We start from the raw sequence: 12596 nt of genomic DNA, 5'->3' as shown, positions 1-12596 counted from the left end.
TTTGGGAAATGCCTTTCGTCATGATCTTTGTTTATTATTTTCCTAGCGCAGACTGCTTTGTCTACAGTTTATTACCGGCTTTTGATCAGCTGCCAAGATCCATATATTTATGAGCGGTTAAAATTTATTCATAGCCAATAACATTGCCTTTTATAAATATACTTACTTCAGTCCTAAGCCCGCACTCTTATTATGATGCTTGGGGATGATTCATTTATGCGGAAATTATTTCTGAGTCACAATATGAAATATAATAAAAGTTTTGTTCCTTTTCTCTGTATCTTTTTGCAGTGAAAATGTAAAATGATATATTATTTTATTTAGATGATGTAAATTAGTTTTTATGTCGGTTTGTAAGGCTTTTATTACAAATCTTTCTAACAATTAATTGTTTAGCGCTTACCTTAACAAATGACTATTTAAAATTTAATGTCTACTTTGACATCATTTTATTACGGAATTTATTAAACATAAAGATTAATGGTAGAAAAAATAATATAGTCTTATATTATGCTTATATAAACTAAACAGTGACATCTATCTAACTGTATTTAAATCTCATTCAAGCCTAATCAACGCCTTTAATATCTAAACAAACACGGTGATGGTGTCATAAACAAAATTCCGCTTTGCAAGGGTTAAAGCCGGTTATTCACTCATTCGACGCGGATGATACGGCTGCCGTGTCCCCGTTAAGCGGCCGATCGATCCAATTAGCATGTTATTTATATGCGGTAATTAAAAATTAATGAAAAGGTACGCAGCGATTGTGTTAATTAGCGAGGAGATTACTGTGTACCAGAAAAATGAAGCTATATCGTACACAAGTCCAACTCTACGTGTTTTGAGTTAATTACTACTTTTCATTGTCTATCGTTCATAGTAGATGTACCGAAAATTTCATATCTCTAAGTCATCAAATTCAAGTCAAAACTTCATTCAATATCTAAACATATTTCAAAAACACAGTACAAAATTGCGAAAGGGAAAAACTTCAAAGCTGATTTTCTCTGTTTGACGTTTTTTGGATTGTGGCAGTTTAGTTGCGATGGTGCAATATGTTTGTGGAATGAGATTTGTACGAAAATAAGATTCCAAGATGATGGTTTTATTTTTCTGCTGGAAATGTTTGATTTGTTTCTCGGCTTTTGAATTATTGATTATTACAGTTCTTGATCTTACAACTAATGCGGTAATCGTATTCACTCATTCTTATCATTATTTTACGTCATCAACAATATCCTCTTTTATTGTCACATGTGAAAATCTTTCTTTATATTTTTTGTTTATTCTGAAAAGAATAAAAGATTGAATTTTAATATCAATGTTGTATCTGGGATATACAATATTTTGACTACATCGCTAACTCTGTGCAAAACACAGCCTTAAATTATTAATACTATCAACTGGTACTTGATGGAATTTGAATTTATATTCTTATTAATTTAAGTTTTGTGTAGAGTAGGACGTGTACGAATATTTTCCTATATTAATTTAATATGTGAGTACGTAACTATATTCCATATCAGTTGTATGTTAATTATGCAAATAGTCTGATGATGCCGAAGGCGAAACCACTTATCATGAACCATACCATTTAACTATTATTCATTTACCATTCAGCAGGCGTTAACTTCCGCCTCGCACAAAACAAATTGGCGGAGCAGGCATCTCGAATGCTGACATCTGAAGTAAAAGGCATCCTCAAGTCGAGGACTGGTGCAGTTCCTCTTCTCCCTTCCGCTGTAGACGCTGCCGTGAAGAAATCAGCTACCGATGAGGTCCAGCCAGTTGCCAGAGGCAAGGATGCCAGTCCCAAGCCCAAGGAAGCTGCTAAGACCCTCACTAAGGGGGAAAGCTCTGAGGTAAACAATACTTTCTTTTAAATTATCTGCTTTCTGTCATTATGAACCGGTCAAGTTTATTATATGTCATTACATCAAAATATGAGAAAGTAATCATGATGATCATCCTACAATAGAAAAGAGCACATGGATTTACTGCTAGCTGTAAATATTATCGCGACCATAACAAGGAAATGCAAGTGTAAATACATTCTTCTTCTTTCTCGGCACTACATCCCGGGTCGGGATTTGGCCTCCTCTACAATTGTCCTCCACACGCTCCTTTCCCTGGCTGCTCTTCTCCAGTCTCCAGCCCTCCCCATCTTTCTCCAGTCCTCTTCGATACAGTCAGCCCACCTCTTCTTTGGTCTGCCCCTAGACTGTTTCCACTGTGGGATCCACTTGGTCATGATTTTTGGCGTCCTGTGCTCAGGCATTCTCTCAACGTGTCCAGCCCACCGACAGCGACACTATGCGCTCTCACCAATGGCATATACACACTGACAACGAATACAGTAAGTAAAGGATTGGGTGATTGTGCATCAGTGGTGAAGGCTGAAAGTAGGCTGTTAAGATTCGACATAAATAGTGCACAGCACTAAACATTGTCAGCCAAACGTATTTGTTTTCATTGACTACAATGTGTATGGATTATTAGTTTTTTAAATTCAATTAAACCCTGCCTAATCCAAGCCATAATACATGATAGTTAAAAAATATTCACTCATCTATAAATATGTAAAATTATGTATTTAACTCAAACATAATTTTATATAAGTATAGAAGAATATTGTTATCGATTATGGTTTGGTTGTAGCAGGGTTTAATGAATTAAAAAAACTATTTGTCGTATTTATTTTTAATTCAAAAAAAATGTGCACTATTTTTGTCAGATCGCCCATAGCATACCTAAACTATTGTTGTTCGGTTCTTCTTTCACCCTGTCACGACCCAGCATTGGGGCATAGGGAGAGCACAAGTTCGCCCCACTTTCTTCGGTCCATCGCCAATTCTCGCGCCTCCAGCCATGCCAGACCTGCAGCTCATAGATCACTTTTGTAGCATCGTGGCAGGGTGAGAGAGGGCCGGCCACGGCGATGGAATCCTTGAGGCTGTGCGACAAGAGTACAGAGTGTTGTACTCTGGCGGCATCCGGAACACATGTCCCAGCTGCGTACTTTGTAATTACCTCAATCACCGAGGGCTACTGTGTCTGCTAACGAACTCGAGTGTTTGTAATGCGGTCGTACCAATGTACCCCTAAGATTCGGCGGAGACATCGATTCTCAAAGCTCAAAAGCTGAGACCTTTGAATCTTGGTAAGATGCCATGTCTCACAGCCATGCAGGAGCACAGGTAACACGTATGCGTTGCACAAATGACATTTGGACCTCACAGAATACAGCCTTGACCTCCATGCGACTCCAAGTTGGCTAAATGCAGACCCCGTCATACCCATGCAGATTCCAAGCTCACTGGAAATACCATCATCGTTGGCAACTGTGGCACCTAAGTATTTGAACCTGGTCACCAGCTCGACGGGCAGACAGGAAACCCGCAGAGGAGTGTCGGCGTCAATGCATGCAGCACTGCACATGGATTTGGTCTTAGCTGCATTCAGATGAAGATCCACTCGTTTAGAGTTCGCGATGAGCCTGTTCACGGTTACCTTCAACCGTTCGATCGTCGAGTCAAACACGAGTGCGTCATCTGCATACTCCAAATCGCACAGTTTTTCTTCTCATAGTTCGGTTGCGTCATCATATCCCACTGTCAGGGCGAACCATCTTACGCGTTAAGAAATCCATCACGATGATAAAAAGAAAGGGCGCAAGTACACAGCCTTGCTTGACTCCTGACATGATTTCAAAGAAGTCAGAGGATGTTCCAGGTGTTCTCACGCGACACTGTATTGTTGTAGAGAGCACTTATTACGGTGACCAATTTCTGTGGGACACCATAACCCAGCAGAATTTGCCATACCGATTCACGATGCGGGCTGTCTAATGCCTTTTCATAGAATCCTGTATTGAGAAACCATTTGACAATTATTCATGTCTTACCTAGTCATTCCAAATGTCTTGAACTAATCTAACCGTTTACTCTTTCTTTATAGGGCTTGAAGGATGAAGGAATAGACAGCTCTTCCGATGAAGAAGCAAGCGCTTCCACTTCTAGCCACTCTTCAGAACATAGCTGCTCATCATCCGAGTCATCTGAAGAATCTGAAGAAGAAGCCAGCGCGTCTCCCGAACCAGCTTTAGTGAAACCTTCCATGCTTAAATCCTGTAAAACGGAATCTGACCTTATGAGAAAACGTAATGAAGAAAATGATCTAAAGGCTGGAGGCAAGATTAAATTGCCGTGTATGGACGAAATGAGGGCGAGACAGATCATGGAGAGATGCATGATGAGAACAGACAGTGCCCCTAAAGTAAAAGCACCTACTCCAATACTGAAATCTCATAGTATTTTGTTGGCAAAGATTCAAGAGAAAAAGGTTGTAGACGTTGTTAATTTATCAGCTGTAGTTCAACTGAAGAATTTAAAGAATGGTAGTCTGTCTCCGGTAAAGCCTGTTGAAAACGTGCTGGGGAACGGAAAGGCCGTGGGAAAGATGGAGAATTCTGAAGATGAAGTGCCCGATCTTGTGAAAAAATACATTCCCCAAGTTGTGAACAAGTCGAGCAGTGTGCACACGTTTAACTCGAAGTTGATGCAGGAATTGAAGCTCAGGAGGGTAGGTGGAGCTTGCCTGGCGAGGAGTGCTATCTTGCGGGAAGACCGGGAAGGGTCGGAAAGCGATGGAGAGAGTAGCGGAGGACGAGAGGTCAGACATATCAACACCAGGCGACGAGGAATGAGAGAGTGAGCGATTTTAATTTACTTAATTTTTTACACTATGTCGTCTTCTTCTATAGATATTAATATTTTTGTATAGCGCATGGTTATCAACGTGGTGCAGCCGCGCACACAAGGGGGATTTCGGTTCCGGACTCCCCCCTAAAAATACAAATTATTTAGATGAAAGGAATATTACTTCTTCTTCCTCTTCGTCAGGACCTCATGACTGAGGATCGTGACTTGGATGATTTGGCTGTCGAACAGCCTTCTCAAAACGTTGGGCCTACTTCTCTCAGCATTCTACGACATGCAAGCCCTGTGGCCACTGGAAGACCTGTTGCACTCATGAATCAGTGCAACCATCCAGTGGGTCTATTCTATACTTATCGAACACTAAAGTGATAAATAGTATCAAACTTAGGGTAGGTTTGTATCAAAATATTAGCACTTATTGTAACAATTACACGAAGTTGGTTTTTATTGTTGTAATAAGTGCGATATTTTAACAGCAGCAAGATTGGCGCTGTTAAAATATAGTACTTATTGCAACAATAAAAACCAACTTCGTTTAATTGTTACAATAAGTGCTAATATTTTGATACAAACCTACCCTAAGTTTGATAATATTTATCACTTTATCACTTTAGCGGTCGATAAGTATAGAATAGACCCACTGGGGCATCCAATGTTCGCTTTAATTTTCTGATGCATCCCTAAAAGACAAACAACTAATGATCCTAATAATTATGACCGTTATACCATGCGCATTCGGTAACCGCTTGTGGATGCGACAAGTCGCAATTAGTCGTAGTTTTACCTGCAGCCCAGGTGTTTATTGCAAGACTCAAAATTCGAAGTGTCTAGGTATGGTGAATGTACCCGAAGTCCATTTCCAAGATATTCCACCCTTTGGAATCTTGCCACTTATACATACTCCCAACGTAACCTTACGTACTCCTAACACCGTGTCTTGGTGTCGCCCTGTAACTAATTAACCACGGTGACGTTCGAAATTGAAATAACTTTTATTTTTATGGATTCCTTCCTCTTCTCATTGTTTTGGTGAATATGAGCAAAAGTTTTTATGAATTCAACAATATTTGTGTTATTTACATTGACATTGCTACTGTTTCGGGTTGTAAACCCATCCTCAGGTAGATCTTTCTGACGATGGGATTTTTCACAACTGTAGCCCGAAAAAGTTGTCAAGATAAATCAAATAATAATGTAGATTTAATAAAACATTGCTTCACAACAATTATAATTGACTTCTACAACCTACGTAAACTTCAGTTCAACACATTACCGCTGAACTTTTAATTAAGTACCACATTTAAATAACACGTTAATTATATCTAATGGCCAAGTACTCCAAACGCGCCAGTCGCGGTGTTAGCACTACATGAGTTAATGAATAATAGTTAACAACTGATCCCCGTAAAAATCTGTTTAAATTTGTCCACACGATTTTCGTAATATTGTAATTCGATAAGGTGACTAATAAGAAGAAAATATTATTTTTGTTTTTGAAAAAAATATCCAATGTTAATTTTCGATAAAAATATTCACACTACTTTTTCCCATTCAGTCAAAATATTTTTCAGTATGGCAATTATTTGTCAACAATTGACAGTTGGTTGCCAGTAAATTCGTCTTGTTTTTTGTTTTATTTTTCTTGTATTTATTATATTACCGGCCGTTGCATACGACATCTTGTGGGAAGCTGTATAACAAGTTAGTTACGTCATTTCGTAGTAAAAGTGAAAAGAAAATGCTTACAGTAATTATTACATTATAAAAAGTAATGCTTTGTTTGTAAACAAACCCAGTTTACACATACACAATAAACAGCTGGCGTGTGACGTCACAATTATAATAATTACCTCGATTAGTTCACGCCGCCGTGGTCACAGACAATCGTATGTCTTCCCCCCTCTTCGGCGGCTGTCATCTCGCGCCATTGTTATTTTTCTCGTTTCCCGCCAAATGTAACATTCTTTTGTTTACCCGCAATGGCCGACGGATACATCTCGTGGCGCATGCGCTATGAAATGGAAAACATTTGAAAAATTGACTGTCTTTTGTTTTGTTTTTGTTGTATTCTTTATTTGAATTTCATATTATAAACTGCATTGTTATGATTGCCTAGTTATATTCTAATTTATAGGTTAGGTCAATGATACTTAACCTTTTTTTTCTTCGGGCCAAATACATATATTTGTAAAGTAACGCGGGCCGCATCACTACTGGTGTGACGAAAAAAATCATGAACCCCCCTTTTTTACAAAACATTTTTGGGATTTTAAAAATTATGCGTGTTTTTAAAATTAATCATGTGCAATAAATAGCAACACTCTTATACCAGATCTGATGTGGACCATAATGACAATCCTCTTCGGGTGTCGAAAAAGTCGAAACGAATCTCAAGATATACGAAATTCCTGATAATAAATGTGTTTCGGGCCGCACATAAAGCTTAAAGGGCCGCAGGTTGAGTATCGCTGGGTTAGATTGCTTAAATGTACAAACAATTGCATTGTTTACTGGAATAATGCATGCTACATTCTTAAATCTTGCGTAGGTATATTCCGTTATTGAATAAAAAGTAATTAATTATATTTAATGCATTGTTTATCTACTACCATATTACGAGAACAACTAAAGGTTATTTCTATTCAGTTAGAGCTGTAAAATATGAAAGTGAATCCGAAGAATTAATGTTTTACCAAGCAAGTCATTTCGCATTGCAGATTAATTTGTAGCAATATTATGTTCTGGGACTTATTTGTCAGGGGGCAGGTAAAAAAAAAGATCTTGCAATATTGATACCAACGTTAAGAAGTTTTTTTTTTATATATAGTGCAACAATCGCAAACAACAGTAGGTACCAAGTAAAGAAGTGACCAACCCAAACTATACACGAGGCTGCTATCGGCAGTTATCAAAGGTAGTTTATCATATTTATGTATTGAGGCGGTTAATTGTTACAATACGTTAACCGCCTGAACTGTCAAAAAGTGCTATGTTTTAACAGCACCTATCTTGGCTGTGTTAACTTTTAAAGCGAGATAGACAATTTTGACAGTTTAGACGGCTAACTTATTGTAACAATTATAATACCTCAATACATCACTATGATAAACTACCCTCGATAGCCGCCGATAGCAGCCTTGTGTATAGAATAGATGCACAGGCCGCTACCACATTCAATGCTGCACGAGGCATATGATATTTATTATTATATAGATACGAGGGTGGGTCAATAAGTCCTTAGAAAAGCCGACAGGTGGCGCGACTAGTACTGTAAGCGGTTTGTTTTCATGCAGCGGCACTACCGATTCAGTATGCTGCGAAGTTTCAATCAGATTGGTCGGGTTGTTGTGTGTTTCTCGTACATTTAAAAAAAAAATTTGCTTGTGGAAAATGGAAAAATGGAAAATGGAGAAAATTGAGTTTAGAGCTGTTATTAAACATTTTAATATAAAAGGGTTAACAGCAAAGGAAATAAAAAATGAGTTGGACTTAGTTCACGGCATATCTGCTCCTTCACTTGCAACTATTTATAACTGGTTAAATGAATTTAAACGTGGTCGTACATCAACAAAGGATGAACCACGCTCAGGACGTCCTGTAGAGGTGACTACACCAGAAATGATCAATAAAATCCACGATATGGTGTTAAGTGACCGAAGATTAAAGTTGAGTGAGATAATTGAGGTTACAGGGATCTCAAAAGGTAGCGTCATTTCTATTTTACATGACAAATTGGGCATGAAAAAAATTTCTGCAAGATGGGTGCCGCGTTTGCTCACAGTCGACAATAAACGCAATAGGGTGGTGGCCTCTAAAGCCCTGTTGTCGCTCATGCAACGCAATCCGGATGAATTTTTTCGTCGCTTTGTGACTGTAGATGAAACATGGATACACCACTATACCCCGAGACGAAAGAACAGTCATAGCAGTGGATTGCGAAAGGCGAACCATGTCCAAAGAAGGCGAAAACCGTAAAATCAGCTGGTAAGGTTATGGCTACTGTATTTTGGGATGCACGTGGAATTATTTTCGTTGACTATTTGGAAAAAGGAAAAACAATAACAGGGGATTATTATGCATCTTTATTGGACCAGCTAAAAAACAAAATTGAAGAAAAACGGCCTCATTTAAACAGGAAAAAAATCCTCTTTCATCAGGACAATGCCCGTGTTCACACATGTTTACGATCAATGGCTAAAATTGAAGAATTGAAGTTCGAATTGGTCGACCACCCACCGTATTCGCCAGATTTAGCCCCCAGTGACTTTTTCCTTTTCCCAAACTTAAAAAAATGGCTAAGTGGACAACGTTTTTTTTCAAATGAAGAAGTCATCGATCGGACAAATGCTTATTTTGAGGACCTTCCGAAAACTTATTTTTCTGACGGTTTAAAAAAAATTGAGAAACGTCTAACCAAGTGTATTGAGCTCCAAGGAGATTATGTTGAGAAATAAAAAAAAAATACAAAAATAAAAACTGTTTTAATGCTTTTTTCTAAGGAATTATTGACCCACCCTCGTATGTTGCTACAAATTTAACCACGCTGAAAACGTTATGGAATCGCCATCAAATATTCCTGCTATCATAGCTAATTAATCATTATTAATATGATCGTGTCGTCAGATGTATCGAAAGTATGACCCGCGGACCGTATTAAAACCCTGAAATTAGTTTACACCTGCACAATAATTAGTAGTAATAAGACAATATATGGTAGGTAATATACTAAATAATGTCATAAATTATTTTGCTTACCTTTAGTGCTCGGCCGTAGCGGTTTGGCGGGCGCGGTGCGGCGGCGTCTAGCGAAACTCAAACGTATAACCGTGTGTATTATGCTCCAAAAAAAGACACTGTCTACGATCATTTTACACACGGTTATACGTTTGAGTTTAGCAAGACGCCGCCGCACCGCCCCCGCGTGACCTCTACGTTCTTGCACTTAAAGTCGACATAATGTATTTTTTTCATTTGAATTATACAATAATTATTATTGATTTTTCTTTTATTTTGTTAACTGTCAATTCATGGTGGAACTGCATTGTATTGTTGTTTTGATTTAATAAAACGCAATTTTTATGTAGTACTTATTCCATTTTTAATAAAGAGATTAGGACCGGTTTCGTCCGCCTGAGTTGAAAATGTCCCTCTGAGGCGGACGAAACCGGTCCTAATCTCATGATTAAAAGTGGAATAAGTACTACATAAAAATTGCGTTTTATTAAATAAAAACAACGATATTTATTGACACAAGATTTGATAAATATTTACGCAACAATATCTGTCAATACTTTTCATACATAATGTAGTTTCGAGATCAAGACGGAAAAGTTGCGCGAATTGTTTGATTGCATATTATTTTGTTTGGTCGGTTCGTTTATCGCATTATGAATTGAAAAAACACATTTCGGATTGTTGATTAAAATCGCACGTTTAGGCAATCAATAAATAAATAATTATTAGCGCAATAAAGCAACGTTCTCCCTGATCCGATTGATACATGTAGTCACTTTAATTGTGTGTCAAGGGTTGTTTATCTTTATTACTTTATCCACATTTTTTAAATAAATATCTGGTTGCTCTGAGTTGATAGTGATAATGAGTTGACCTGCAGATTTATTCCATGTACCACTGCGATTGTAATACAAATATATTATTATATTAAACTGTGACTTGCAAGTAGTTATCACTTTGGTTGCTCTACCCAACACGAATTATTGTTTCTGCGGTAATCTATCGCGAGAAACTTTCGCGATTCGAAGATGGGTGGATTAAAACTATCATTTGTCGCGGATACAATAATGATTTAGAACACTTGCGTGGAGGTTGTAGTAAAGGTGCAGACCCTTAGACTATAGATACAGTGCAGACCACTTCTATGCCCGGATCATTGGTTTTCAACATACCGGTGATGGTGCAGATGTTCACGGCATTGGGCAGATCGTCACTTGTTTTGGGATTTCTTCAGCGCCACGGATTATTACTGATCCTTGTTACTCCAATCCATATACGGATCATGTCAGAAGATCACTATAATCATGTCACGTGAGCTCACGGCGACATGGGCAAAAAGTGTGCAGTATTGTTTTACTTGGTATTGAAAATGGTACAGACAGATGCTCCCATCCCGTAGCACATTTTTAACCAAATAGTGTCAGAAGAATCTATCAACATATCAGAACCACTCTATAATCACCTCACGCGTATTACGCTACACTACTAACCTTACGCGCTCTCACGTGCTCTCGTAGTTTATTTTTTTTATTTTAGTGGTTTGGAATGACACAAAAGTTTTTTCAGCTATCAATATTGAATATTCTAGTGATTATCGCACATGACGTGATGGTAATGTATCTCTAGCATTATATTGTCATCTAAAGTTTCTAAAACTCATGGGTCGCGGCCACAAAATGTTTTAGTAGAACTGGAAGTATATTTTTATGATTATTTTATATATATTCGTACCTACGTATATATATATTAATTTATCAGATAAGAACATCTTATGCAAACTTAAATATTTATATTGACCGAAAATAATACTATCAAAAGAAGAATTGAATGAATGGGAGTCAATTTATATTTCGGATTAAATTATATTTCAAATTGCACACGTTTGATAGTAATTTTTGTTAGATATTATAAGTATGACCCTCAACCTTATGAGTTATGACTGTGTGTTATGAAAAAGTTTGGGAAATATCGATTTGAACCGCTAATTCCTGTAAACTTCGATACAACACCCTAACTAGTTTGTCTTCTACCGACTGATACCGCATGGTAGGCTTTGCAGTCAATTTAGCGTCAATTCGCTGGTGACTAGTCTCTCCACTTCATACGACTCCGAAATATCTTCGGTTGCCTTGAGGAAGTCTTTCTTGGATCCCAGTCGTGTTTTATTATAATATGTGTATATATTTCGTCACACATTTCGTATGTTTGATTTCTAATATAACAATAACATAACTAAGTCGGATATAAACATACCCATATATATTTTTTACGGTATGTTTTTATCGCTTATATGAAATTAGTAGATAATAATTTAACGACTGTTGTCAAAAGGCGTTCGTGATCATGTCGTAGCTACACCTACGTACTACTCGACGTTCATGTGTGGCAATTTGTTATGTTGCGAACAGCTGTTCATGATGAATGGTGATGCTTTTCATTTTCGGTTCTAATCTGACGTATCGTACTTATCCGAAATAAAGTATAGATTTAATCTTCTATTAATAATGTATTATGGAGACCTTGGATACTGCCATCTTCTTCTATGCTGATTATAGTACAAAGGCGTAAAAATTATAGTATTTCTGATAAAAATATAGTACAGGAACATTTTTCGTCTTGAATCCCTTAAAATTAGAGTATTTTGGCATATTTGGCGTAAAATTATAGTATTTTACATTTTTCGCATAATCAAAATTATAGTACGGTTGGCAACACTGTGTTACACGCTGTTGTGGTTCATCCAACAGGGACCCACTTCAAAAATACAACTTATATCACAAATTAATTTCTATATACAAAATACGTTGAAGAAACCCTTCTCTAGAAGACAGACAGTATGTTTGTAAATATGAAGCTGAAAACGGGTTACGTAGTCTAAAAGTTAAATCGGCTTTTTGTTATTTTGCAAACTTTGCTATTCCTGATAAATATCTTTAAAATCGTAAATATCAGTTGTTTGTTCTCCCAAGCTGCAGAATTAACCTGCCATTGGTAATGCCAACTAGGCAGGCAATAACTGTGTTCAATCAAATCGCTTTCGATATTGATAAATTCCACCTGCGTGAGAATGAGTTTGGGTGGACGTTATTTTATAAATTCTTAAAACGTGGTTGCTTTGCACATCGTATTCACTCTTTATAC

The 12596-nt window shown here is 37.4% G+C and overlaps 1 protein-coding gene across 2 annotated transcripts in view; it reads left to right on the top strand.

Moving 5' to 3' along the window:
• LOC147063632 (uncharacterized) overlaps window positions 1–12596 on the top strand; it is a 570851-nt gene that overhangs the window by 380055 nt on the left and 178200 nt on the right. For both annotated transcript variants that reach the window (XM_085959789.1, XM_085959790.1), the window contains 2 exons: window positions 1624–1865; window positions 3961–4712. In XM_085959789.1, coding sequence (XP_085815915.1) covers window positions 1624–1865; window positions 3961–4712 — 994 coding nt within the window. The remainder of the gene's footprint in view (window positions 1–1623; window positions 1866–3960; window positions 4713–12596) is intronic.

The sequence above is a fragment of the Rhyacophila brunnea genome, unplaced genomic scaffold, assembly GCF_057557595.1.
Source record: "Rhyacophila brunnea isolate RB1 unplaced genomic scaffold, BYU_Rbru_1.0 scaffold_9, whole genome shotgun sequence".
Classification (NCBI taxonomy): Eukaryota; Metazoa; Arthropoda; class Insecta; order Trichoptera; family Rhyacophilidae; genus Rhyacophila; species Rhyacophila brunnea.
This window is presented reverse-complemented; position numbering and strand designations above follow the sequence as displayed.